This window comes from Parus major, chromosome 11, assembly GCF_001522545.3.
Source record: "Parus major isolate Abel chromosome 11, Parus_major1.1, whole genome shotgun sequence".
Classification (NCBI taxonomy): Eukaryota; Metazoa; Chordata; class Aves; order Passeriformes; family Paridae; genus Parus; species Parus major.
The window spans coordinates 13294021-13320503 of NC_031780.1; the positions used below are offsets into that span (position 1 = coordinate 13294021).

Consider the following 26483-nt stretch of genomic DNA (forward strand, 5'->3'; position numbering starts at 1 on the left):
TGTCAACATCTTAAACCCTTTAAAAAAAACTCCTTACTTTTTATATTAGAAAATGGACCTTTCCAGAAGGTCAGTGAATATGAAAGGGAAAGTTTACTCCCCAGGGGCTGTCCAGTGTAGTGCTTAGAATAAGGACACAGGTAGATGGAGAAATTTCTTGTCTGATAAATCTTTCTTGCAAGGTAAGAAAGTCATTGCAGTTCAGTTTAAAAAAAACAAGCCAACAAACAAACCAAACCACAGCAATAACCCTTCAGTAAAGGCATTTGCTGTAGGAAGAGTCAGTGGTACCAGAAGAGACTACATGACCTATGTGTGAGCATGAGAAATACATAAATACTTAAAGATTCCAAGGATATCTTAAACCATCACAGCTAGAAGCATTTCCTTTCCCAATGACCCAGCTCTTCTACAAATTAATGATTTTCTAGGGAACAAGAAGTCATTACTCTCTCTTTAGTCTTCTCTCTTAGAAAAAAAGGATAGTTCAATAGGTGTAAACTAAGATTAACTAGCACACAGGAGTATGCAAAATCAGCACCTGTCTTGGTAATTTTCACTTTTTAATGAAGGAATGTTCCTGCTTTAAGATTCATTCAATCAGTAAAGATGTTAAAACTAGATCTTAGTTCTTGTAAGAATTTTAATGTATGTGAAGCACCTTTTTTTCCCCTCCATGGTTATCTAATCAAAAGAAATCCCTCAGTGCTTGACACTGTGGCTTTATCCTTTGGTAGTAATTTCACAAGATTGCTTAACAAAAAACACCTCTTCCCTTCTGAAAATCCTCTGTGAAGATTATGACTTTCAAAAGACTAATCAAAAGGAATTAAAATAAGCCCATGTTTCTGTTGAGACAAAACAAACAGTACCAAATGTCTTGAGTCTTGACTCCTTACTTTAATGAAACTAAATAAAATCAGAAGTCACATAAACCCCAAAGTAGTAAGAATACATGTGCCAGTACCAGGAGATAAGAACACAACAGTCAGGAGAAACACCTTACCTGTACTCTGTCAACGTGAACCTTCACTCCTCCAACAATTCCCTTTCTAAAGGCTGCCAGCATATCTAGTATGGGACTGAACCTGCTCCCTCTGAAATTTGAAACAGAACTCCATTAATCTTGCACTCAGGTAAATCCCACACTCCAAATCCTGCTTTTCTCTCTCCCTACCTTATGTTATCTTCCCGGATCAGTACCACGAACAGGGGCCGGCCGTGCATTTTCCAGTACTGCTTGATGAACTGCAGGGCATTCTGGGCAAGGAAGAGTGTCAGTCACACCACCTCCCAAACAACACACCAAGCACAGCCTACCAGAACACACAGTACAATACAGCAGAGGACCTACAGCCCTGAAAACCCCAACAGGTCAAAAACACCTCAGCTACTAAAGCACCAACAACCTTCTGCAACAGGCACAAGCTGCTGTCAAGCCCTGCTAATTTCCTAAGTGTTCTGAAAATACTCTTAAGCAAATGTATGGATCATGGAGCAAACCATGAGACAGTGCAGAGCTCTGAACTACAGGCAATGACCTAGAAAATCTGTGTGGGGATCCAGGGCTTGAATCCCAGCCGCTGGGATGGAAGCACCAGGGCCACCTTCTGTGCACTAACGTTGCTGCTCCAGCCCAGGGCACGTGGGGGGTGAGCTCTGCACTGCTGCCAACCTTACAGGCAGGGAAGGGGGCAGGTTTTAATATTTGTGCAAAATCAAGTAGTGTTTCCTCTGGGCAAGGCTTTCATATCTCCTGTAAACACCAGTCTTTTTCCTTTTTTTCAGCCAAGAACATTTGTTCTCCCAAAGAAACAAATGATAATTTGCTTGCTGCCCTACAGCATTCCCAGTCACTTTGGAGGTAGTTTTTTTTTGTCACAGGCAGATACTCACAAGAACTCATACTGGGCTGACAGGGTATTTGTCTCAGTACACTTTCTAGCTGCCAGTTTATTTTTGTATTATAATAATATACTCTGCACTGTGTTCCCCTTTCAGTCTTCTGTTTTATCAGATTGCACAGTTTATTCTTCTACAGACTGTTTTTGTCAGTTACTCAAAGGAAAAGTTAAAAATACCTTAATGTCATCAATCAACATCATAACATCCTGAGACATGTAGAAATCACTGAGATCAAAAATGATCGAGTAGCAAACTACAGTCTTCCCCAGTATTCGATAAATCTGTTGAGAGAGAAAAATTCCATTCATCTTTTCTTTAAAACATTTATCAGAGCCAAATACAAGGACTTGAAAGTCATAAAACATGCATAAAATAACATTACATTTCAATTCTAGTTAAAACCATACAGACTAAATGTTTATCTAAAATATTTATCAATAATGAGAATATAAACTTCTCTTGTAATAACCTTTGATGTTCCAAGGCATCCTATGGGTCTGTCCGGTCTTCCAGATAATCCCAATTTCTCATTGACTCCCAAATGGAAGTAAGCCTGTGAGAAAGAATAATGAAAACTGATAAAAACCTAGATACCAGCATTTCTCATGCCCCTGCCATGTCTCACAAAGAAAGCTGTGTGCAGTCTGCTTTGATTAGAAACTGATTCAGAAAATGTGGCTGGTTTTGCTATTCAGGATTGTTTTTTTAAAAAAACACTTGTTTCCTATATTAGGTTTTCTTTTTAACTTCTTGCTCCTATTCCTTTTCTAGTCTATGTAAATAAAATATTTATTGATTTTTCAAATTGCTTATTGAAACAATTTTTAAAGGATCATTTGCATTTATTGGCTAGCCAAATTTACCTTTTTGTAACACCTTTTCAGAGTGGATACAAAAGTAAAAGAGTCATATAAGAATCTTTAAAGGTCTTTATTCTAATTTTAGTACGAATCTGGAAAATTAATGCATCAGCAACACAAGCAAGATTATCATTCATAGCTTGATTCTTATTAGAGTTGTGTATACTTAGCATTACTTCAACTGATACAATTTTGCAAAAATAATCTTAACTTATTACATTGTATAAAACTGTAAGAAAATACAGTAAGCTGAGCAATACAGTATAAATGTATCAGTTAAACCAGACTGAAAGATGTGGTTTTTCCTTACTTGGCCTATTTTAGGCAAGGAACCCGCCATTACTTCAGAATATTCAGAATTCTGAACATTTTCCAAAGTCCAATCTTTATGTTATAGGAAGATAATTCAGAAGCAAATGAAAGCAAACACTTGAATAAACATTACACTCAATAGCTTTCTGTTGCTGTCAGCTTGGGGCCTTCCCTGATCCTGCCCATGTTTCTGCATTAATACCAAGAGCTATTTAAAAAAGAAAATTAACAAAATTACCTACAGGACCTGTATCCAGAGTAAGGAATTGTACTCAAATGGGGAACGATGGAGACATCAGAACACTGATAGGTTTCAATAACCCATCTGTGCATAACAAAGCCAAACAATGCTGAACATCTTGTGGTAAATATGGGAGACTGGGAGAATGGCAGTAGGCAGGGCCATTTAACACTAAAAGGACCTTCATTTTGCTGGAATGCAGAACATGAAGTGCTTTCTTAACACAAGCAGAACTGCATTAGCATTGTAACATTGTCCATTTCCTTGAAGACTCTGTAGCTTGAGGCCCCATGTTGACAGACAGGCTACTAAAGCAGTTTCCTCCTCCAGCGAGTTCTCCATCTGATCTGTTACAATCAAAGCTCAGATGCAGCACCAGACACTGAACAATGCACCTTTTCATTAAGGTCCAGCTGCTTCAAGCACCTTTGGGTTTTTTTATTAAAAAGCCCTTCAGTTCTGGATTATTAAGCTGATAATAGCAAGAAATGGCTGTGAAAGCAGACTGGGCTGTTGGGCTGATTTATGAGCATGACCCAAAATGCAGTGGTCTTGCACACCATCTGTTTCTGTGCTACTTTTCCTCTCTCAGTCCCTGGCCAAGAGGTATTCTGCTCCTCTCCTGTGCTGTTTGTTCACTCCAGATGTACTTTTTCCCTATTATGTGTATCTTGTCCCATTTTATTGTTCATCTCTTTTCATTCCCCTGCTGCCCCCACTTTGTGGGTATCTTCACATGACTTCAAGTTCTACTTTCAGTCTCCATCCATTTGTTTTGCAACAGTTTTTTTGACACGTCTGTTAATAAGTCTAGAGATTTAAATTGTTATCATGTGCTTCTAGAGCAGTCCAAAGGTTTCTGATTAAATTAAATACTCCTTTGAACTGACAGCATCAGAGTAGCAAATATTGAGATCTATATTTTCCACAGATCAACCTTCAAAATATATTGACTGTTCCACCATTGGCTTCCTCTCCCCTCAAAGGATGACAAATACTACCAGGAGATTTTGTTTCTTTGCTTTTTGGTTCATTTTGGTTATTGGCATAATAACCCCAAGATCAAACCCCAGTTCTCATAACACCCCAAACACTCTCTTTACTCCACAGCTCTGGCAGAGCCTTTATTAGAAGCCTATAGGAAGAGGGTTTTGTATCAGGTGAATTAATATTTTCATGGCACTCCTTTAAAAAGTAAATTTTGATGAGGCAGCTATACCTACCCATCATGAGGATAAAGGAAGTGTCAGAATTTCCAGATGTCTCAACAACTTTAGAAAAATAAATCTTAACACAGACTTTTTCATAGATAGGAATTTAATTGATAATAAAAAAACTTAATGAAGGTCTCATCTTTTTGTCAAGGAAACCAAAGAAGTGATGGATGACAGAGAGACAATATATACTCCTATAGTAAAGTTATGGAGTATTCATTTGTTAAACCAAAGTTTCAGTACAGAATTTCAAGACAGATACAGATAAAGAGAACATATTTTGGAATATATTATCATAAAAGCTAGTGAGTAAAAATGGGTTCAGAAATGAACAAGGATGAATGGAAACATGGCTATATCTCCTCTCCCTGTTTTAGTCCTTTTCAGGTGTTATTGGCTTAGGGTAAGCATTTTTCTGAGTAAGTCAAAGACAAGTTTAGCACATCATTCATCCTTGCAAACTTAAGAAACCTGAAATATATTCTATATTCCCTGTTTCTGGGTTTACTTTTTTAGTTCGTGTCCTACAGACTCCTGATACAGATCATGGCATTGGCCATGTGACCTGATTTCTGAGGGAGAGCCCCACACAGTGATCTGTTCTACAACTGGGACCTGGGGGCTGACAAACAAATTTGTCACTGCACTGCCCCCAGACATGCCTGGCTCTCTCTGAGACCATTTGCACAACACAAGGTCAGACAGGAGCTTTGTGTACCTGATCTACAGCCAGGACTAGCAGGGCCAGCCTAGGCCTGTAGGGATGTGGCTGTTCCTTGGGAGACTCCTTACCCCAATAGAAAGCAGAGCCTTCAGGGAGGATGAAGGGGATCCTGAGGATGATCCTTCATCCCAGTAATTTCTAACTATGGTATATTAAGTGTGCTCAGCTAAAGAGGTAGACCGAAAAGGATTTCAAGCCCAAAACTTCCAGGATATAGTGTCAATCCAAGGGAAAACAGTGACAGAGATGTGGATGTTGCCTGTTATAGAGTCTGCACTATGAAATCCTATGATGGTTTATGCATATTGCCTTAATCCATTCCTTTGACTATTGCTCATTTGCTTGTTTTCTCCATCAAGATTCATTCGGTTTAGCAAGCTACTAATGTTATTAAAATTGTATTATTCATTCATTAGACTTTGAAAGTGGCTCAGGCAATAAGCCTAATCAGATAATACACAACATGTGGGCTCCCACATTTCCCTGAAAGCTGCAGGCATCTCTAACTTCCAGTGCCAGCACACCTTGCAACTACATTAGGACGACAGAAATATGCAGACAACAGCTTAGGGAGATACAAGGCTAATAGCTTGATATAAATCCTTGTTTTTGCAAAAGAAATACACAGATTAAGGATAAACAGTATTAAATGCAGAATTCCTTACTTTGACAAGTTCTTTCTGAGCCCATATCTGAATTGGTTCCACCTGCTGGGGTGTCTGAGTTTGGATTCCATATGTGTTCAGAAAAACTTGTAGGCTACAAATGAAATACAGATGCATTTAATGACAAATCACAGAATGGTTTTAATAATTCTCTTGGCACCAGATCTATACAAGCAGCAGTATTTTATTCTACACAGTTTCAGATATATTGTTCAGTTCTTAATACATAGGTACTCAACAAAAGTAAATACATACCGCTGGCTTTCTGCTATCAGGGCCACATGTACCACCAAATCATTTTCTAGAGGACCCTGGAAAATAATGACAAAATCATTGCTGACATTGCTAACTAAAGATTTTATCCAATATAGCATGGCCAGGCACAATGGCTATTTAAACAATCCACAACAACAACAGACAGCACTGTCTGCATTGCTTTTTCTTATGGTGTGAGCAAACAAAGATTTGTAAATCTCAAGACTACAGGAAGCCAATTCTACCAAAAATACTCTGCAAGACACATTTTAGAGAATTAATAATGAATAGATTTCTGGTAATCACTACACTGTTTGGATTAGTTTGGGGGTTTCTTTAATTAAGAAGATCTACTTAGAGAAAACATCTTATTTCATACAAAAATTTAGAATTTATCAAATCAATACATCTCCTATATGCCTAATATTACCTAATGTTTTGATACATATTTTTGTAATGAGTGCAATTATTCAGATTTTTGGGTAAACAATAGAATTCCACTTAGAAATAACTGATGATTTCAGTTCTTTACTCTGAAAAATTGTCATCAGTGACATTTCATTGTTCTTTAGTGACATGAAAGACATACTACATTTTACTGGAGACAGCTGCATTTCCTTGCATTGTTACACAGACACTTCATGTTTGAAATAAATACCAGTATTTTACATCAGGAAACCATGCAAATAGGAGTGAATTCAATGTGCTGGGTGAAATCATTGATTTGACTCTGTGGGTCTGGATCTGGCAATTCACCTTTCCTGTCTCTGGCAGAATGAGCTATGAACAATCACCATTCCTTCTGGAATGCCAGAGGAGTGAAATTCACTCCTCTGGCAGTCACTAACTGTAAAATAACACAGCTAAGAGCAACTCACATTTTCATTGCTAACATGCTTTTGTCTGCTTTTGTCTAGAAACTACCAGAACATGAATGACAGAAGTTAAACACATCTTCTATTGATTATATAAAACGACAGCATTTTTTTGTGATGATGGAGGGATAGACGTTGAATTAGGGCAATCTCAGAGGGAACACATTCTTCCTCAGGCAGCTGTGAGCCTTCATATCAATAAAGATAGCTATGAGCCTTCATATCAATAAAGATCTTAGGGATTTGCAGAAGAAATTCTTGGTAATTTTTTCCCAGAAGTCTGTCAGTATTACATTTCCACTAAAAATCTTGGACTTTTAGCTACATGAAATAAGTTTCTGAGGAAAGTATATGCACAAAAAGACCAGATGAAGCAGTCAGATGTTTGAGTGACACTAGAAGATTTTCCTGCTCAGAGTAAGATCACTATGTAGCAGTTGCACAATGTGTACCATTTGCATTTATTCAAACAGGAAAATTCAACCCAAAACTCAGCCAGAATCACTGTGTATGAAACAAAAAGAAAAAGCCCCCTGACACATGAGAACAAAAGAGCCCCATCATAACTGTACATAACCTGTGAGTTCTGCTTCTCACACAGAGCCAAGGACAGGATTCATTTACAGCAGTCAATAAATAACACAGGCCAGAACTACAAAAATGCAGCTACAGCACAACTGGCACAACACAAAACCTGTGTGAAAAAATGATAAATCTTTAAAGGATTGTGGAAAAAATACAACAGTCATTGCAGAACAACTGTGGGATTGCTTCAACATTAAACAGAAAGTTACTGTTACTGTCATTTGGCATATCACAGCCTGGAGGATCACAAGCAGTGGTCTAGAGAAACACAGATCAAAATAATAGATAAAACACTCAAAAAAAAGAAGCCATCCTTTCCAATTATGATTGCACTCTATAGCATTTGCTGTGTATTTTTTAAAAAAAAATATATGAAAAAGCATTAAACTGCTAAATATTCCACTAAATAAATCTTGTTAAAAATTCCATTTTAATGCCCTGGCTTTCACATTTGTCTAGTAAGGCCAGCCCAGGTATTATTCCCACAACATCCATCACTGTCTCCCCAAGACACCACAACAGCCCCCCTGCCCAGGCTCCCCTTCCTGCCTTGTGTTGCCACCTTGGATCCCTGGCAGAAGGGTTGGTTTCAGCTGTATTCTGCATGCTGTGCAGATGATAAATATACCTCAGAAGAACAAGATAAAAGACTGATTAGTTGTTCTTCCTCTTCAAAAAGGAGAAAAAAAAAAAATCACAGTTTTTAACAAGGTTATTAACTGTTGGAGGTAGGATAAAGGGAAAAATCCCTGACTCTCTTCCTGGCACAAGCAGAGAAAGCAGCTCAGTCCCAGCCCTTTGCCGCACTCTCACTGCACAGGTGTTATCACTGTGCTTTCTGCTCACACTGCCAGGAAACCTCACAACTCTGGAAAAACCCCATTCATTGTAAGCATGTGAGAAATGGGGCAGAGCACTGAAGAGCTCCGATGGAAACGGCACCCACTGGGCTTCCCAAGGACACGGGGCACGGAGAGGCAAATGGGAACAGCTCAAACAGGAGAGACTGCACTGCACTCCCAGGAATGCCTGGCTGCTCCTGAACCACAACCCAGCTGTCCCAGGCAGCACTGAGCACTGCTGACCACCCTGTGCCTTTGGCACTGAGCACTGCTGACCACCCTGTGCCCACTGCTGACCACCCTGTGCCCACTGCTGACCACCCTGTGCCCACTGGCACTGACACAGCAGCCCCCCTGAAATCAAACACAGCACACGTATGTGCCTCAAATGCCAAAACAGCATTTGGCAGATTTACAACTGTGTTAACTGTGGTAGACAAGTGTATTAACGAGAATGAAAGCAAGAACATGTTTATAATTAACATGACAAAACAAATCATCTAATATGACTCTATCCAAATTAGACATGCTCTAATCATAAACATAAAAATCTAAAATATCTCAGTCTATCTAAAAATAATAATTTTAGTTCCTTCTTTACATATTATCTATTTCTCTGAAAATAAAAAAAATAAGCAGTCTATTATTTTGACTATTCTCTTCCCCATTTTCTTTATCAATAGGCATTAATCCTAATTCTCAGTACCTGAAATGAAATTCTTACAAAGTATTGCTAACTCTACACAGCAAAACATTAAAGGAATACAGCCATCACATTCAGAGAATTCAGTTAATTAATTGTAACCCTAAACACATATTTCAACTTAACTCAGAAGATAAAATGGTCCTACTCTGGCAATTTAGTCAGATTATGATTTTTTGTTAAAGATGAAATTAAACATACATTAGCAATAAATCAGCTTTCACATGTGCCAGTAAAACACAAAACAGTCCCAGAAAACCCCCACCCTAGCTCATATCTCAAACATTATTGTTACCATGCAGGCCCTCTTCTACACTACATCCTCCCAAAACAGAATGCAACAACCCAAACTGAGTTAGAATCTCTCCTGAATCTGGAGACAGTAAAGAGTCACAAAATAAGCTCTTCTAAGGAAGCCAGTTCTAAAGAGTCACCCTGAACCAGAATTCCCTGCATTATTTCCTTTCAAAGTAAAGGGAGTATGGATGATTCCATCTCTTTTGAACTCCTGAATGGCTCTAACCTGACCATTAGGACTGTAAAGCAGAGGAGAAAGAGCCCCTCTGAGTGCTCTTAGACTTCAGTGTGTTCTGGAGCACAGACTAAACCCAGCAAAGCCAGCCCTGCTCCAGCACCACACTGGCACTTCCCCAAGAAAGAACATATGGACACAGCCTCCTGAAAGTGGAAAATAACGGGTTTTGGCATTGAATTAGGAGAAAAAACATTTCCTTCAAACTATAAACAGACAAAATTAGTATTAGTGGCTATTATGTTTTTACTGCAATGCTCATTTGACGCCTCAGTTTTCTACAAGCGATGAGATTGTCCTTGATCTGATTTTCTGATGTACTCCCAGCTGTAATTACACATAGTTATATATACAGTTCTCATAGCACTTTTGCCTTTGGAGGTCTATATTACCTTACTTTCCTTTACCTAATTCTTCATTGATGCTTCTAAGCTGTAAAAGTATGGTTGGAATATTTGAAATACTTTCCATTGCTTGATTAAATCTACACTATTATGTGGGTTTGAGAAATATTTTTGTAGTGGCACCAAACCCACAAATATATTAAATTAATCACATTTTTCAGTGGAAAGTGTTCAGAGTTTATAGTCAATGCAACCACAAAATGAAAATATGCCTACATGGAAAACTCATTTCTTGAAGAAATATTTACTTAGCACAGAGCTTCAAATAAAAATTAAAAAAGCTTTCTTTTTGGTACATCTCCTTTCAGAACACCATATCACAACAAAATTTATATACACAGGGCCTCTAAAATCTTTACATATCCTTGTTTATTGCTTACAGGAATAAAATTTAATACAAGTGGAAATAGTTTTCTGTTCAATTTAATTGAATAATTCTTTAGCTATATGGAAAAAAGAAGATATCATTAAAGAGAAGAAACTACTTTTGATTTCTAAAGACATCATTAAGATGTGCCGTGTTCTCATTTTGTATCATATTTTTAGTCATTTTCCCTGCACTTTAAGGCAAATACTAGATACTGATTTTGCATAAATTATCTCAATTAGACAAAATGGCACAATCAAATAGTCAGACAAACTGGTTAAGCAAGTCTAAAACTATATACGAAAAAAGCCAAACTCAAGAGTCTTGTCTGGAACTTGAAGACCTTTGCTGGTGCAGCTCACCTGGGTCACGTCAGGGCATCTCTGCATCTTTAACCTTCTCTTAACAATGACCCACCTGACATCTGCATGAAGGAACATTTTGCCCTGATAGTGTAGCAGTAAAACCACCCAAAATACTGCAGCAGCTGTTTCAGTACAAACAATCCCAAAGAAATTCCCCAATCACCTGGTGGCCTTACAGGGACACGAACCCTTCTGGTCACCATTTTTACACTGCTGCACGGAGGCTGCAATGCCAAAGGCCTGATGCCACAGTCTCTGTCACTTATTCAGAAGGGCATCCCTTCCTTCTAACCCACACTGGGAACCACATCTTGGATAGTTTTGGCATTTCAAATGGAAGAAATGGAGGCACAGTCACCTATGGCAAAGGAGTATCCCCAGACCTAGGCATGCTCAGAATTTCCTTCCTTCTTCATGCATTATCTCAAGACGGAGTCAAATATCAAAATGCAACTGTTTAAGTTAATTTCAATGCATTCGACACTGTTGACTTTTCAAGTCCCTATTACATTGTTGAATTTTACAGGGTAGCTGCATTTTATTAAGTTCTTTATTGACCACAGAGGCTATTTCTCTCTGAAGATCTGAAAACTGCCTATCACATACTGGGTACTCCAAATAGTAGTAACAATGCTTTTCTACTAATGAGTCATAGAGTGCCTTTAGAACAAAGCCTCATCTTCTTCAAAGTGCTCAGCTGTGGCATATTAAAAGTGACTGGTCTGAAAGAATCAAAGAAAGAAATTGGATGGGCTGCAGCAACCCTGATTCAATGCAGGTCCCTCCTGAGGGCACCCCACAAAGGCCAGCAGCTCCCAGGTTCTGTCACATTCATAATCCCGTGATGTAAGAACAAACAAAGAAACCAGAAACAAATGACATCACTGAGCTTTCATTATCACACAGGAACATGGCAAATGCTGCACTGTGAACAATGAAAGTCTCATTATAAATGAACCAACAGCCAGGCACACGGATTACCTTGGTAACAGGAAATAGTAGGAAACTGAGGGGATAAGCAGCATTTGGATAGAACAGAAAAACATTGTTCAGTTCTAAACTTGGTGTGAATCTTAAGATAAATACTTCATCTCTTATGCTTCAATAACAAATTCACAATGCTGAACAAGGAACTTCTTAAATATACATTCCTTACACAAGAAATAAAAAGGCTGAAACACATTTTAGCTACACATTTCCAAACACACAGGTCTTACCTCTTTAATTAAAGGAGTACCCTACACACAGACATGCTCATATCTTGCTGTCCCATTCACTACAGATTTGAATTACCTTGTTTCAAGCATTCCCCATCCCTGGTCACTCATTCCTATTTCACATTTAATCCAAATACAGGAGCACATGGAATCACTGTATCATTAAAGGGCCTTTAGAGTCATCCCGTCCAACCATTGACCCCACACTCCTAAACCCATCCTGAACCCTGTCCCTAAATGCCACATCTATATATCTATTAAATACTTCCAGGGATGGTGTATCAACCACACCAAAAGAAAGAACCTCATTCTTGTAGCTCTTAGGAGCTCTAAATACAAAAAATATGTTATAGTAGAAAGTACTTTGAAGGAATAAGAAAAGCAGGCTCATTCTTGCCTTCCTGACATAACTTACAACTCAAGGACACATATGTATTTATTAGCAGCTGTTTAAACTTACATTTTATCTCTCATTTTGACTGTATCACTTAATGTGAAGGCAAATGTTCATCACTTCCCCAAAACTGCATGTTACAATCTTCTTTTTAAAAGCAATCCTCCATCAATTCAGAAAATGTACAAACATTTTTCCTTGTACTTTAACTGCAATATTAGAGGACCATATTCAAATGGTCCTCTAATGCACTTAGATGATTTTCCAGTAGAAATATTTTAATACTAAGCTAATGCTTACCTGATTTGAAAACCTCATGCTGACGTTCCTCTGGTCCTGGGGGGGTACGTATCGGCCAATGGGGTCAAGATCTTTAGGACTCACTAAATTATCAGCTGAAAGAAAATGAGAATAGAAATACAGAATGACTTGAGTACTTTCTGCAGCTTTTGTGAAGAAGCCATGTCAACTTTTGTGCTGCAGTTGGTTCTGCTTTGTTTTAGATCAATGACTTATAAAAGCACATTCTGAAAAATTCGGAGTTCTATTAATTTTAAAATGAATGACTCAAGCATTGTTCTTGCTACAGCTAATTACAATACTGTAATATAAAAGCCCAAGCCTTTATTTGCTCACAAAGACATGTTAATACATTATATGCAGACAACAGACTCCACAACACACAAGTCATGTTGAAAGCCCTTAATCTACAACCATGGAATTATTCTAGAGCTTTAACTATAAACCAAATGACCAGCAAAAATTGTTCAGCTTTGAAGAAAAGCAGGCAGCCTCTATCTCAAGGCAACCACATGACTTGAATGCTGGAAAGGACAAGAGATACCAAAGGTGCCTCTCAATATGGTATCTCAGAAAAAAAGTGAAAAAAAAAAAGAAAATATTTTAAATCTAGCAAGTTCTACAGGGAGTTTTTTTACACAGGGGGGAGGAAACCCCACCAAACCTAAAAACCCAGTATTTTAACCTTCTCCTGAAAAAGCACTCCAATAAAAATACACTATTAAGAAGTTTCAACAAATTCCTTGAATACAGGTTCATAATCCAGTATGAGCTATTATACCTTTAAAATAAGCTTTCTCCTACCAAAACTGTATTTTGACAGGAAACTGTCCAAACTCGATTTAATTCCTAACACAGAGTAAGTCACAATACATTTTCATTTCTTCTATCTCAAAGTCAACAATTTTACAGCTATTCTTAAAAGCCCCAACACAAGGGAATAAGGTATTAATCTAAACCAGAAGTGACTCATGGCTGCACTCAGCTCTGAGAGAAAACCAACACTGCCTCGATCGGAACGCTTCTGAGCACTACACCATGGAGTAAATGAAGGCAGGAGCTTTAAACTTAAAATATGCCCTGCCTGAAGGCTGCCTGGGCTAGGCCAGAACAGAGTGATGGGGCAGTGGGGAGCAAACCACGGGCAGCACTGAGGGGCCCTGGCTGGGCAGTTCCAGGGGAAGCCCTTCCAGAGCCTTCTGCTGCCAAGAGCTCTGCCAGCCCTGATGCTGTGCTGTCCTCAGCCTCCTGCTGGAACCAGGCAGCAGGACTGCAGCCAGGAAAGGACTCTGCTCCTGGCTCTGCACTGCTCCTGCAGGGCCACCATCCATGGACACAAACCCAAAAAAGCTGGGTGATAAAAGATCACTACAGACAATTGATAACATACTGACACAAGTTACCAAACCACAACTGAGCCAACCACTCATCCAAGCTCCACTCCACACAGAATTCTTGTGCTGGCTAAAGGAATGGAAGATACTTAAATTACGTGAAGTACTGCTAATACAATAAAATGAATTAACCAAATGATTTCAAGATCAATGGGCTCTGCCTCATAGCGTTAAAAACAAGAGGTTTCCAGAATGGTGCTCTATTCCCACTGGTTTTAACATTGATTTACATTGCTCAGTAATTAAAATATATGGTCAGAATAATTTCACATTAAAAAAAAACTGTATCAATAGACTAATGTAAAATTTAAGCTAACTGCTAGTGAATATTCATCACCATTTACACAAGTACAAGTGTATAGGACTGCAAAAGCAGATTCCTTCGTCAGCTCCCTATCTGCATCAGCAGCAGCTGACAACATTTAACCCATTTGGTCTATTAAAATATTGCTAAAACACTTAGTTCTAGGCAACACTGAATCTACAGAACAAAATGCAAGAATTCTAAGGAAAAATAAAAGAAAGAGAGCTACTAAACAAAAGACTGAGTGAATTTTCAGTTGCATGAAACAGCTGAATACCTGGGACTCCTTTCCCTTGCTCCAAAATGGAGACCTTAACATAAAGGCTTTACAAACCTCCTCATCCATAGCAAGAATGAAATTGTGTGAAAAACAGCATCACCACCTGAAAAAGACATGCTTTTTTCCTTCATAAACAATTTTTTCAGTTGCATAAACGTGGTGCCCTCCAACAGTGACACACAGGCACTTTCACTGCCTCTGTTACTCAGCATCTGTAAGCAGGATCAAAATTTTGACTTCCTTATCTCTGTTTGCCCCTCTGTGGGAGGGTAAGAATTGACTCAGGTTCATGTTGCTGCATTTAGAAATATTTGGACCTCAAGAGGCAGAGCCCAGGCCCAGAAACAGTAGCAGGAGTTACAAAGGTGGTAATGTGTGCTGCCTACACAGCAGGAGTGAGGAGGCTGAACAAACACAAATTAATTGATACCCTGGAGGCAACACCATGATTTCTGAATGGATAATGAAATGGGAAACCAATACCTTCCCAGATATCAAAGTATTTGGAGCCAGGCTTCCACTTAATTAGCAACCACCAAGAAGCAAAGTAAGACACACAAACACTTTCACCAAGGACAGGATTGTTATTTAGGTAGGTTTTAAGGAGCACAATTAAATTTGAGTCACCTCTAAATTAGTGGGAATAAATGGAGTTCCTGATATAACACATTGCTCTGATGAACACATTGCTGTAAGATCTCCAAAATGTTTGCAAGGACTATGAGAGTAGCAGGAAAAAATTACTCTGAAATATGGAATACTTTAATAAAAAATTAAAAAAAAAATAAAAAAGCAATGTGTAAGAATGTTCAGCAAAGAACTGAAACACAAGAATGTTTATGTTACACAAACAACAGTTAGCAAGCTACAAATAGAACTTATTTAACCAGCATTCTGCAGGTACAGAAGTACACAGATATCAGTACAAGATCAATACTAGCAGAACTACTACAGCAACCTACACACACACATACTGGAGGATTACTTGGCTGATACTCTTATAAGATACATTATTTTTTTATTAACAGTGAGATTGTCTGCATTTACTTTGAAGCATTGGCTAAAAAAAGAATTTTGCAAGGAATACAGCAAAACCAAACAGGTGGAGCACCAGACAGACTCTGTCCCTATATACCTAAAGATACATCCACTGTTCTTGCCAACTGCTGAATTTTTAAACTCCCCTTCAATTTTTCTCATTTTTATTACCAACAGCCTGCTTCCCTCCTGTGTTAACAGAAAAACAGTTTTGAGAACTCCACTTACTGATTACTAGGTAACTGCTGACCATCTTAAAATGAAGTAATACATCTTTCTCCTAAAATAAATACTAAAGTAAAAATTCAACTGTGAAGATTTTCTGGATTAACCATTCTTTTTGCACTAGCCTATAATAAAATCATTCCAAGTGAGACTAAGAGTTTTTTGTGACTGAAATTCACCATAACAACCTTCAATGGTCCAACTTTGATATGCACTTTCAACTGCTCATACAGTTTCTTCTTTTAAGAAGGGTAAAAATAACACAGATGAATGAACCATTAGCTTTCTCTGAGAGTGTAACTTCTCAAAGCTTCAACTTGTCTTGCTTAAGCACTCAATAATTTGAATTAAATGCTATAAATCACTTACAAACATCACTGTACAGGTGCAGCTGATAGAGAGTTAACCCAGAAAGCATCACATTACTATATTCTGTCATGAAGAAAAGGAAGTAAGTGGGAAAACAAGAAAAAAAATAAACATCATCATGTTTAGATTTTCAGTACTCTATGAAATATTCCACTAAGCTTTGCAGTATGCAGCACAAAAACAAAAGTACTGCAAAGCAATTTTTGTCTGTCACAGATGTACCAGAGCAGAGGACACAGGGGCTACTCAAGGTCAAAACTCAAGGCATGGTTGTTTGGATTCAAGAGGAACACGATCACAGGGAGGCTGCAGGTGCCCAGCTCTCACCCAGCAGCTTGGCGATGATGTACATGGCCTGGCCCCACAGGAACAGCTTCCCATCACGGCCGTTGTTACTGGGGAACCGCCTCTGGCTGCCCGGGCTCCTCTTCTCCAGCTCCACAAAGTCCGCGGGCACGTAGTAATACTTGGGGACAACAGGGCACCCTGGGGACAGCAAGCACAGCCAGGGAGTAAATATCACTGCCCTCATTACTTGATTGGAGTCCCCCAATAAAGCTGAAGTGGATCCAAACCAGGAAATAAATACTGCACCCCAGTAACAGTTTGAACAGAGATTGTCATTCATCGTTATCTCTGCAGTGAGGAATCCCAGGGCAATGTTAAAATACTTTGTATTTCTCATTTCCTCAGAATTTCTTCCCAGAACAGGTTATGTTGTCTGTGCAGCACTTTCTGTGCAAACTAAAAATAAAAGAAGTCACCTGGAGGAAAATGCAGCTTAATCAAAAGCAATGAAAGCTGGGTCCCACTGAAACACTTGGGGTGTTGTGCATCCCAGTTAATACAGCCTCAGACAATTCTTTCCAACTAAAAGTCCTGCTCAAAAACTGTCAATTTGGTTTTGGATAATTTTATTAATCAAATGTTTAAAATGAGCACTTGAATCTTGAAACATCATGAAAGAAAATGGCATTACTTCTCAACTGTTAGATACCTTGTATCGAGAATTATGCCACAGGTATTGCTGATCATTGCAAACTCTATTTTAGAATTTTGTAAGTGGACATGCATCAGGAATTTAGAGACATGATTAAAAATGATTGACCTAATTATATGAAATTGAAAAGCAAATTAATATGTTTCCTGTATAATTAAATTCCACCTTAATATTGCTCCACTCTTGAATTAATTTGGATGAAGAACAGGTGATGAACAGAATAAAGCTGCAGTGTCTTACTATTTGCTTAAGAAAAAAATTACTGGGAAGAAACAGAGGAAAAATGGAAAAGGAACAGTTACTAGAGCTATTAGATTCAAATGAGTGAGGCAGCAAAACACACCCAGAAATTTTAAGACATGACATTTGTGATGACATGCAACAAAAGGAACCACAAGATGAATCCAGTGTCCACGAACCTTCACATAGTCATTAGAAATCAGAAAAAAGCAACAAGCAGCAAGAAAAAATTGCTACAAAATGCAAATTTGGTAAGGAAATGTTTGACTGCCTCACAGAAATTAGTTCACTTCAAACACTTTAAAGAACAAGGCATATTCTGCATCCACTTGTGTAACTGCACCACAGATGTAAGAACAGGTGACTAAAATGCTGAGTTTTAAAATTGGATTGTTCTGTTCTCAGGTAATTTCTTTTTCTCCCACTCAAACTTACAGCCTTTTTCTTTTTCTTAACTAAATTTTGGATGGTTGTGTTTTTAGGCCACCACTAACCTTGTCTGCAGTGCCACAAAAATTCAGAAATGCCCAATTTAAATAATAAAATGATTATGTTGCCACTTTCCAAGCTCTAAGCTAGAAGCAATTGCATACGCATATACCAAATTATTTTTTAGAGCTTGCAAAATTAAGTGACAATGAATGATGAGAGTAATTCTCAAGGAGCACCAGGTAGGACATGGAAACAATCTGACTGCTGGTAGTTAATATTTCCCTGAGAAGCAGAAGTGAACTTTGTAAACAATGAAGCAGAGGTGAAGATGTGGAGGAAGGAGTGGGCACAGTGTAAATCTTACTTTAGTATCAGTAGCATTTTTCCAGAAAAATGTTACTTTTATTATCACACTTTATGATGCAATGTATCTACATAAAAGAGATTATTTTAGAATTAGTATTTTGCCATTAGGAAACATATTGATGTTCTTACTTCTCATTTGCTCTGCCCACAATATGCATTAATAGGAAAGGCAGCACTTTTATAATTTCAGGTCAACAAAAAGCTACACTTGTTTCAGAAGAACAATTTCCAGATAATACCTTCAGGTGTATGTTGAAGCAAAGGCTCCAGAAGATCTTGATATTCCTTTACTTGTGCAGAATTTCCTCTAAAAACACCTAAAAATAACCAAGCAATAATTGATTTAATGGAAGAAATAATTTTTCCATGACTTCAAAGTTCATAAAAGAGGAAGAAAAAAAAAATCTACTGTTTACTTTTCAAAACAAAATATTAAGTGCCTACACACTAAATAGCTCATGAAAAGGAGAAGACTGAGCTGCAGATTACAGCAGTGAACTCCCTGATGCTGCTTTTGGGGAGACACTGCTATATTTGGGACTACCAGTCCCTTCAAAGTTGTTTTAGCAGAACTTCCCAAGATGAATCTAGCATGATTAATGTTCAGTTCCTAGAAAGTTCTTAAATGAAAACATGTATTAACAACACAAAACCCATTTTTGTTCATCAAAGAAAAAATGGATCTATTTAACAAGCAAGGTGATGTTAAAAGTAGAATATTTTTAACATTCAAAGGGGAATGAGCTAGATAAAAACTTTGCATTATAAATCATCTACTAATATTCCCTTTTTCAGTCACCAATTCTTTTTTCCTTCCATGGCTCTTCAACACTCCATCCAAACCCAAAGTTTGACAAGTATTGTTCATTATATTTTCAAATATTCCTGAATATATAGACAGGAATATATACAGTTGCCAAGAGACACAAATGCAATCAGTGTCTGCACACAAAAAGGTGTTTTTCAAGTGGCACACTGAGCATTTCAAAACACTCAAGGATACTCATGACATAGGAGCAATCTCTGCTCCTCCCACATCATTGTCTTTTGGCCATTGCTGTCTATACACTTCAGATTTTGCATCAAGGAAGCTTGTGGATTTGGAGATATTTGCACAAAATCTACTAACAGAATTGTTCTATTTCCTACAAGTGTGGTCCAGGCAAAAAGGACAAGGACAGTACGTGCAAAGTACGTATTTTTTAGGGTTTTTTCTTAACAAGAAGTGTAAAATATTCTTTTGTTAACCTCAGTTGAGGATGACTAGCTTTTTGTTCTCAAAACTGCAAGTGGGCAGCATTAAATGTCAGTGCCTTTCTCCTCAGTTTTGGGCACCAATCTTTGAAAAATGTCAAACATTTCTTTAGAAATATCAATTGTGAAACCTTATTATATCTTCAAACACAATATTTTAATCTGTGGGTGGCCGCAGAGGAGTCATGCTCATGGCAGATTTCTGTGCCCCTGTCTTTATCTGAAAACTATTCAACGTGCTACAGGAGAAAGAAAAGATGGACAGATTTTAATCCATTTAAAAATCTTTTTGACAGTTGTAACCCCAGTCATGTTCTTATTCAGATTTCTGCTCTATGCAAATTCTAGTTTCCATCCTGGTATCACCCCTTGAACTTCTTGGGTGTGTCTCCTCAAGTCAAGGTGGAGGTAGCATTGTTTTTGTTGTTCTTGTTTTGATAATTATATTTTGTTTTATTATTCAATCATGGCCGGGAGGAAACAAAACCTTTCGTGGTTCCCTTTCTTCTCTTCTGAATTCTGATTCAATTGCCACACAATGCTCAACTTGAGAAGCCCTGGTGCACCATTGATTGTGGCAGCATGTTCTCCGTTCCTTTTCTTTCCCATGCTGCTGCAAAGTTCTGATGCATCTGAAAGTGTTTCAGGCTTAAAAGGCAATGCAGGACAATGCCACAGATTGAAGCTCTTAACAAACCCTTTTTGAGTTATATTCTAAAAACAGTTCCCATTAGAAATGCTGAAATATAGTAGGTTGGGATGTTTTGTAACCCAGGAGGCAGAACTTGCAATGAGATATTTAGTGTCACTGCATTATGGTTTATTCTGGCAGCATGGGAAAATAATTTTATATCTTTCCTCTAAAAGCTCATTTCTCCTATGCCTTTAAGGAACACGAATGTAAAGCTATACTTACCATCAATTATCATAAAAATAAAAAACAGAGGGAATTCACACTCAATGCCATCAAAAAGCTGCAAAGAAGAAAAATTCATCAGACATTTTATCATTTTCATCTAAGGAATATATCTGAATAATCCTGTAGAGCAATTTCTAAGTAACAAAAGACAAACATGAATGCAAAAATATGTTAGTACATTTAGTATCACTTCTTAATTCTATGGGCACTTTAACTTGTGCCTTTACATCTACTGTGGCCCCTTCTCAAGCAGAATATTTAAAAAACCTACTTTTTATTTTTCACAGAGAAATAATGGGAGAAAAAAGAAATAAATTTTCATTTAGATAACCTTAGCAGATAAATACTGTGATCAAAAGCAAAATTATTTTCCACACACTCAGACTGTAGTCAGCTGTGAAATTAAACGAAATGATAAATAATTTCCTTATTTGTTATGTGAAATCAACTGTACCCTAAATGTAAATGAAAGCACATTCATTACAAAACAAGCCAATGAGTCAATGCTGATTTAGCAATCTCTGAAAACTGCACATGCAAATTACAGAAGGCATCTCCTTGCCTTGAAGCCCTTAGGAACCCCTGTTCAATTCCACCTGCAGTACCTGGAGGGTGTCAGGGGTGGGGCAGGATTTTACCTTGATTTCTGCTGGTTTATAATAACGCCGCGTTCTGTCCTCCAGCGCCGTTCTGTACCCGTCCCTCAGAAACCTCTTAAACCCATATTTGCCTTTCAACTTCCTAAGAATTTTATCCAGTGTTTGACCAAACAGGACCTCATCATCCAAAGCAAATCCAGGGTAACTAAGGCAGGGCAGAAGCGCTGCATCAGTATTCTGTAGGAGAGGCAGAAATAGAACATTATAAATTTAATTAGAACCCTGACAATCATTTGACGCACAAAGACTGTTTAACTTACTAAGTGAAATACACATTTGGAACATTATCTTATCAAAATCATAGTGCTAATATCAGAAAATAGTGTGCAAAATAAAACTTTGTAGCAAATGCCAGGATAAACTACAAACTAAATGTATAAATATACAATTTAAAAGATAACTCATTTATCTCAGGATGTCACCTGTTTAACAGCTGATAATGTGCAGGCACAATTGAAAACATTATAAAAATTTTTGTTTTGGGATTTTTTGTTTGTTTGTTTTTTAAATGCATTCTCCAGATTATTCCTGGAGTAAACACAAACATTTGGGTGTCATGTGCTCGAAAAGAAACACAAATATTTCATTAAGGTGCAATGCTGAGAAGCATTAACCTATGATTAAATCATCATTTCTGAATAACTTTTTCATAAATATTCTTAGGGTGCTGGAACAAACAAACCTATCTGATTTACAGTTAAGAAGATAAGGGGATTATTCCAGGAAAAAATATGAGCAACCTTGTCAGGAACCATGTGGATCACTTATGAATTAAAACCACAAGAATAATTTCTAAATAGTGCATCACATTTAAAGATAAAAAAAAGTATCCTTTTCTGCTGATATAGTCAAGATATTTAACCATTTAAAATTTCTACCAATATGACTGACATGAACCCATAAAAGGAAGAAAAGAACACAAGATTTCTATGGGATAAGTTATAAAATCAGCTCCTGTTGGAATATTTCAAGTCTGCAGCAAGTAACAAACAGCAAGAGTTCTAAAAGACCACTTGACTATAAAAAAAGTAGCTGACAGTGCCTTTTATTTTAATTATCCAGCACCACAACTCTGCCATAATTCTTCTAGACAATAAGTAAACTATTAATGTTTAAGATTAATAGCCTGTTTTATGAACAAAACTGCTATTATATTCCAGAATGAATAAAAAAGCAAAACCCTATTATCACTCATTTTAAATTACTGATTTTCTAACACCAAATTTACCTTTGATGCTAGCACTGAAATAGATGTTTTTATAACTAATCTACGCTTATGTCACTTAGATTTACTCACTAAGAAAATACATTTGTAACGGTAGCTTAAAACAACAAGAAATTGTTCATATTCAGCAATTTATGATAAGCCAACCTTAAAGGCCTTTTTCCTAGACAAAAGAAAGAATTAAAGCTAAAACAAAAGGTTTCAAAAGTGCAGACACAATGTATAGTGGAAACTAGGCCAAAAGAAAAACAAAACCCCAAGGCTGCAAATCTCACTTAAGTTATTTCAAATGTTATTTTAAAATTGTCTAGAAAGCCACCAAAAAGTTACCATTTTAATCTAAGTATTAAAAAAAATAAAGAGTACCATTGCAATTCCTGTTCAGAAAAACAACTACATCCCAGTGACACTAAAAAAGCAAAAATTTAACACCTTCCAAGTAAATTTCCCCTTTATCAAGCAGATAAGAATGTCCATCATACAGCTAAGAATTCATATCCACTTATTTTCTCCACACACTGTTGAGCTGAATTCTTTTTAATGACTTACATGAGACCTTGACTCCCGGGGCAGCAAGGAGCACAGGGTCTGTCTGTTCCGGTTATGGGCATCAAAATCCACAAATATGACAGACCAAGAGCAGCCCTGTGAACACAACGTTGCATTTGTTTAAGGCAAAGTGAAGAAGGCTGGTGCATCCTGCTCAAACTCACTGGATCTGTATTTAATTTATGTTGTCATTGCTCTGAAGCTGGAAATTTTAATCAGAAAACACAGCACAACATCAAGTCGAAAATATTTTGATTTTTAAATATATTCAAGTATAGCCAGAATTAGATGGCTTTATCACTGATTAGTAATTATATGATTCATTCAAGCTATTAACTCTTCTATTAATTCTTGGAAAATGAGTCCTGTATTAAGGACAAACAAAAAAGAGTAGTTGTTCTTCCCTGTGAATGCAAGAAATGTTCTAAACAGTGATGCTGAATATTTCATTACAAGTCAGAGCACAAACAATTGGATATTCAGCACAGGTACTGCTTTGGAAAAGGACTTTCATAGCAAATAAAAATGCTCTGCTTTTAAGTTATTGTAAGGTCTGCATAATCAACATCTATTCCTTAGAAAAATCTACTTCCTAATAAAATCATTAATTTTACACTATATTTCTCTGTCAACTTCTTGATGCTTCCTGAAACACTAAAAAAAATTCTCCTGGCTGAGATAGAGTTTAAACAGAATCAACAGCATTTAGAACTATTACCAGTAGGCAACTTCTTGCAAATTTAGGTTTTTTAATGAACATGTATCTTCATATATGCTGCAACTGATAATGAATCTCAGGATCACTCCCCCATTGGAAGTCACAGTCAATGTGAATTTATCCCACTATGGTCATAAATCCCAGAAATTTTCATAAATCCACCAAATTTCACCTCAACAGCAGTCAATTTCTTTGGTATACCACTTTTCTAGGAAGACTGTTCTAGGGCCCACCATTGTAATCATTAAAACCTTCAACTTCCAGTCATGTTTCTACATAAATACCTCACCACCCTTCTTTGTGTGCCAGTACTACCATCCACCGAAATGCCTTTCCAAAGGATTTCATTCTTACTCTTTAACTGCACTCTAATTATATATAGTTATCATAAAAATACTCAGCTTTTGTTTTACAACAGTAAACAAAACCCTAAACATTTTTTTCCCATTGTCCTCATGGAAAATAATCTGTTTTTGCAGTCATTCAGCAAGATATACACTGACTAATGCTGTAATAAGAATGTACACAATCACAGTGGCTTTGATGATTTGTTAACTTTCCTCTTAATCTAGATTCTGATTATTCACAAATCTCTACACTCATCTAGAAACTCTGACACAACCTCCCTACACATGCAGTTTCAAAGTCTGTGCTGCAGGGAAGGATTCTCTGGGGATTCAGGAGCAGGCTTATTTGTATTGCATAAACCCACAAGCACCTTGTTTGACAAATGAACTATTTCTCACTTCTCTAAAGACTGTAAACTTCTGGAGAAAAACACCTTACAGAGACTTGATTTATAAAAAAAAAATAATTAAAATTGTTTTTGCTCAACCCAATAGAGGGCATGCAGCTCACACACAAACAGCTCTGCCCAGGTCAGCCTTTAACGTGTTCCTCTTGCTGTGAGCAGTGGTCCCCCAGCAGTGATTCCTGCAGGTGCAAACAAGTCTCTTGAGGGGCTCAAGGGGATTTCTCAAAGCCACTGGAACACAGCTGGAGCTAAGCACAAAGACAAACTCTGCATAGACTGAAGGTCAAAATGAGTTCTGTTAATGCCAACTACACATCTCGGAAATAAACTCTCAAAGCATTAAGACTGGTCTTGCTTCAGCAGTTTATTCATCCATTTCAGAATTCAGAAAAAAAAAAAAAAGAAAAAAACCCTCCACGGCTGCATTTACTGGTGCTTGAAACTGTTGGGAAGTGAAAGATTATAGATAAATGTCATTTCTGAAAGAATAACAGTGCATGTACGATGTCTGATCATTACTGAAGATCCTTACTACTTCCTAGTTCTGAACATTTGACATCAGCTTTTAAAATGTATGGCATATCTCTTCCATATATACATTTTCTAAACCATTAATTTGAAAGAGTATTCTTTTATTTTAGCTTCAGACTACTGTAGGTACAGCACCAAAAAGAAATATGCACACTGAAGGGGAATACACAGCAAATATAAAAGTATCACAAAAAGCTTGCTTTCCTAATTGACCCAAGCCACATGAAAGGATGAGAAAAGACTTTATGGCTGTGCAACACACAGAAATTAAAAACAGGTAAAAATGTGGGATTATATAAAAGCAGCTTGTTTAAAGCCTTGATCAAAAGCCACATGAAGGAAGTAGACAAAAGGAAGGCAATGCTTGAAGGTGGAGGTATATTCTAGTATCAGCAACAGATACAGTTCTGAAGGAAAAAAACATTTTGGCAACAAAATTCTTTTTCAGACTAAGCTGAAACCACTTTTGAATTTTTCTAAAGAAAAATCCCAAGTGCTTCTTGATAGTAAGAACGCTAATGATTTTATCAGATAAATTCTGTACCTGAAACAGCAGCAATCAGTTTGCAACCTAACTTTCTTTAAAGTTGAAATCTAAAACTGTGGTAGATACTTCTAAATATCCTCTGATCCACCCTGTAAATTATTATTGCTAACAAAAAAGGAGGGAAAACAAACACTTCTATTACCTGATTTCCAAAGAGATTGAAACCATTAATTGCTTCTAAAGCTGCTTTTGCCAGTCCCACGGAGCTGAGGAGAAAAGCAAACAAAAATCCAGATGTATCACAATTCAAGCCAGGCTAAAACTTCACACACTTGTCAGCTTTCAGTGCCATGATCATTCCTTGATTTGAATTTCGTGCTTAACCTTTATGTTAATAAAATGATGATACAGTAGATTTGGGGTTGTTTTGGTGGTAGATTGCTTTTTTCTTTTCTCTGAAATACTACTCAGCGTTTTTATTTGTCTTCAAATGTCAGAGACCATCTGGCAAAAGAACTCCTGTTCTCACCTTGCTATCAGACACCTGGCATTGTATATTTCGAGGTCTTGCTAACATTGCAGAGACAGAGGATTTGCTTCAGTACAATTTTTCAAACCACTGTTCAAGCATTAGACTTTAAAAGACTGATTTCTAGCTTTAAATATAGTAAAAGAATTCATTAATCTGAATTCACAACAGGAGGATTTTCTGATGCCACCCATATAGTGACATAGCTTTTATTCTGCTTCATCACAAAGAAAACAGGACCCAGAAATTCCATCAACAAGACTTAAAGTTAGCACCCACATTTTAAGACACTATAAATTAAAATCACTTATCATTATATAATTTAAAAATCAAATTCTATATTAAAATAATTTATTAACCATTATGCAAATTATACAGTACAAATAAAAATATACATTTTAACAAAGTATTTTCATTTAACGAGTGTCATTCTATTTTCCTTGTGAGTAT

At 37.2% G+C, this 26483-nt stretch overlaps 1 protein-coding gene across 8 annotated transcripts in view; it reads right to left on the reverse strand.

The window, feature by feature from the left end:
• PHKB (phosphorylase kinase regulatory subunit beta) overlaps positions 1-26483 on the reverse strand; it is a 69923-nt gene that overhangs the window by 18916 nt on the left and 24524 nt on the right. For all 8 annotated transcript variants that reach the window (XM_015639907.1, XM_015639908.1, XM_015639902.2 and 5 more), the window contains 13 exons: positions 25707-25770; positions 23015-23110; positions 21220-21417; positions 20579-20636; positions 18648-18725; positions 16698-16856; positions 12761-12855; positions 6177-6232; positions 5922-6015; positions 2375-2458; positions 2082-2186; positions 1178-1260; positions 1007-1097 (listed from right to left, as the gene is read on the reverse strand). In XM_015639907.1, the coding sequence (XP_015495393.1) occupies positions 1007-1097; positions 1178-1260; positions 2082-2186; positions 2375-2458; positions 5922-6015; positions 6177-6232; positions 12761-12855; positions 16698-16856; positions 18648-18725; positions 20579-20636; positions 21220-21417; positions 23015-23110; positions 25707-25770 (1261 nt within the window). The remainder of the gene's footprint in view (positions 1-1006; positions 1098-1177; positions 1261-2081; positions 2187-2374; positions 2459-5921; positions 6016-6176; positions 6233-12760; positions 12856-16697; positions 16857-18647; positions 18726-20578; positions 20637-21219; positions 21418-23014; positions 23111-25706; positions 25771-26483) is intronic.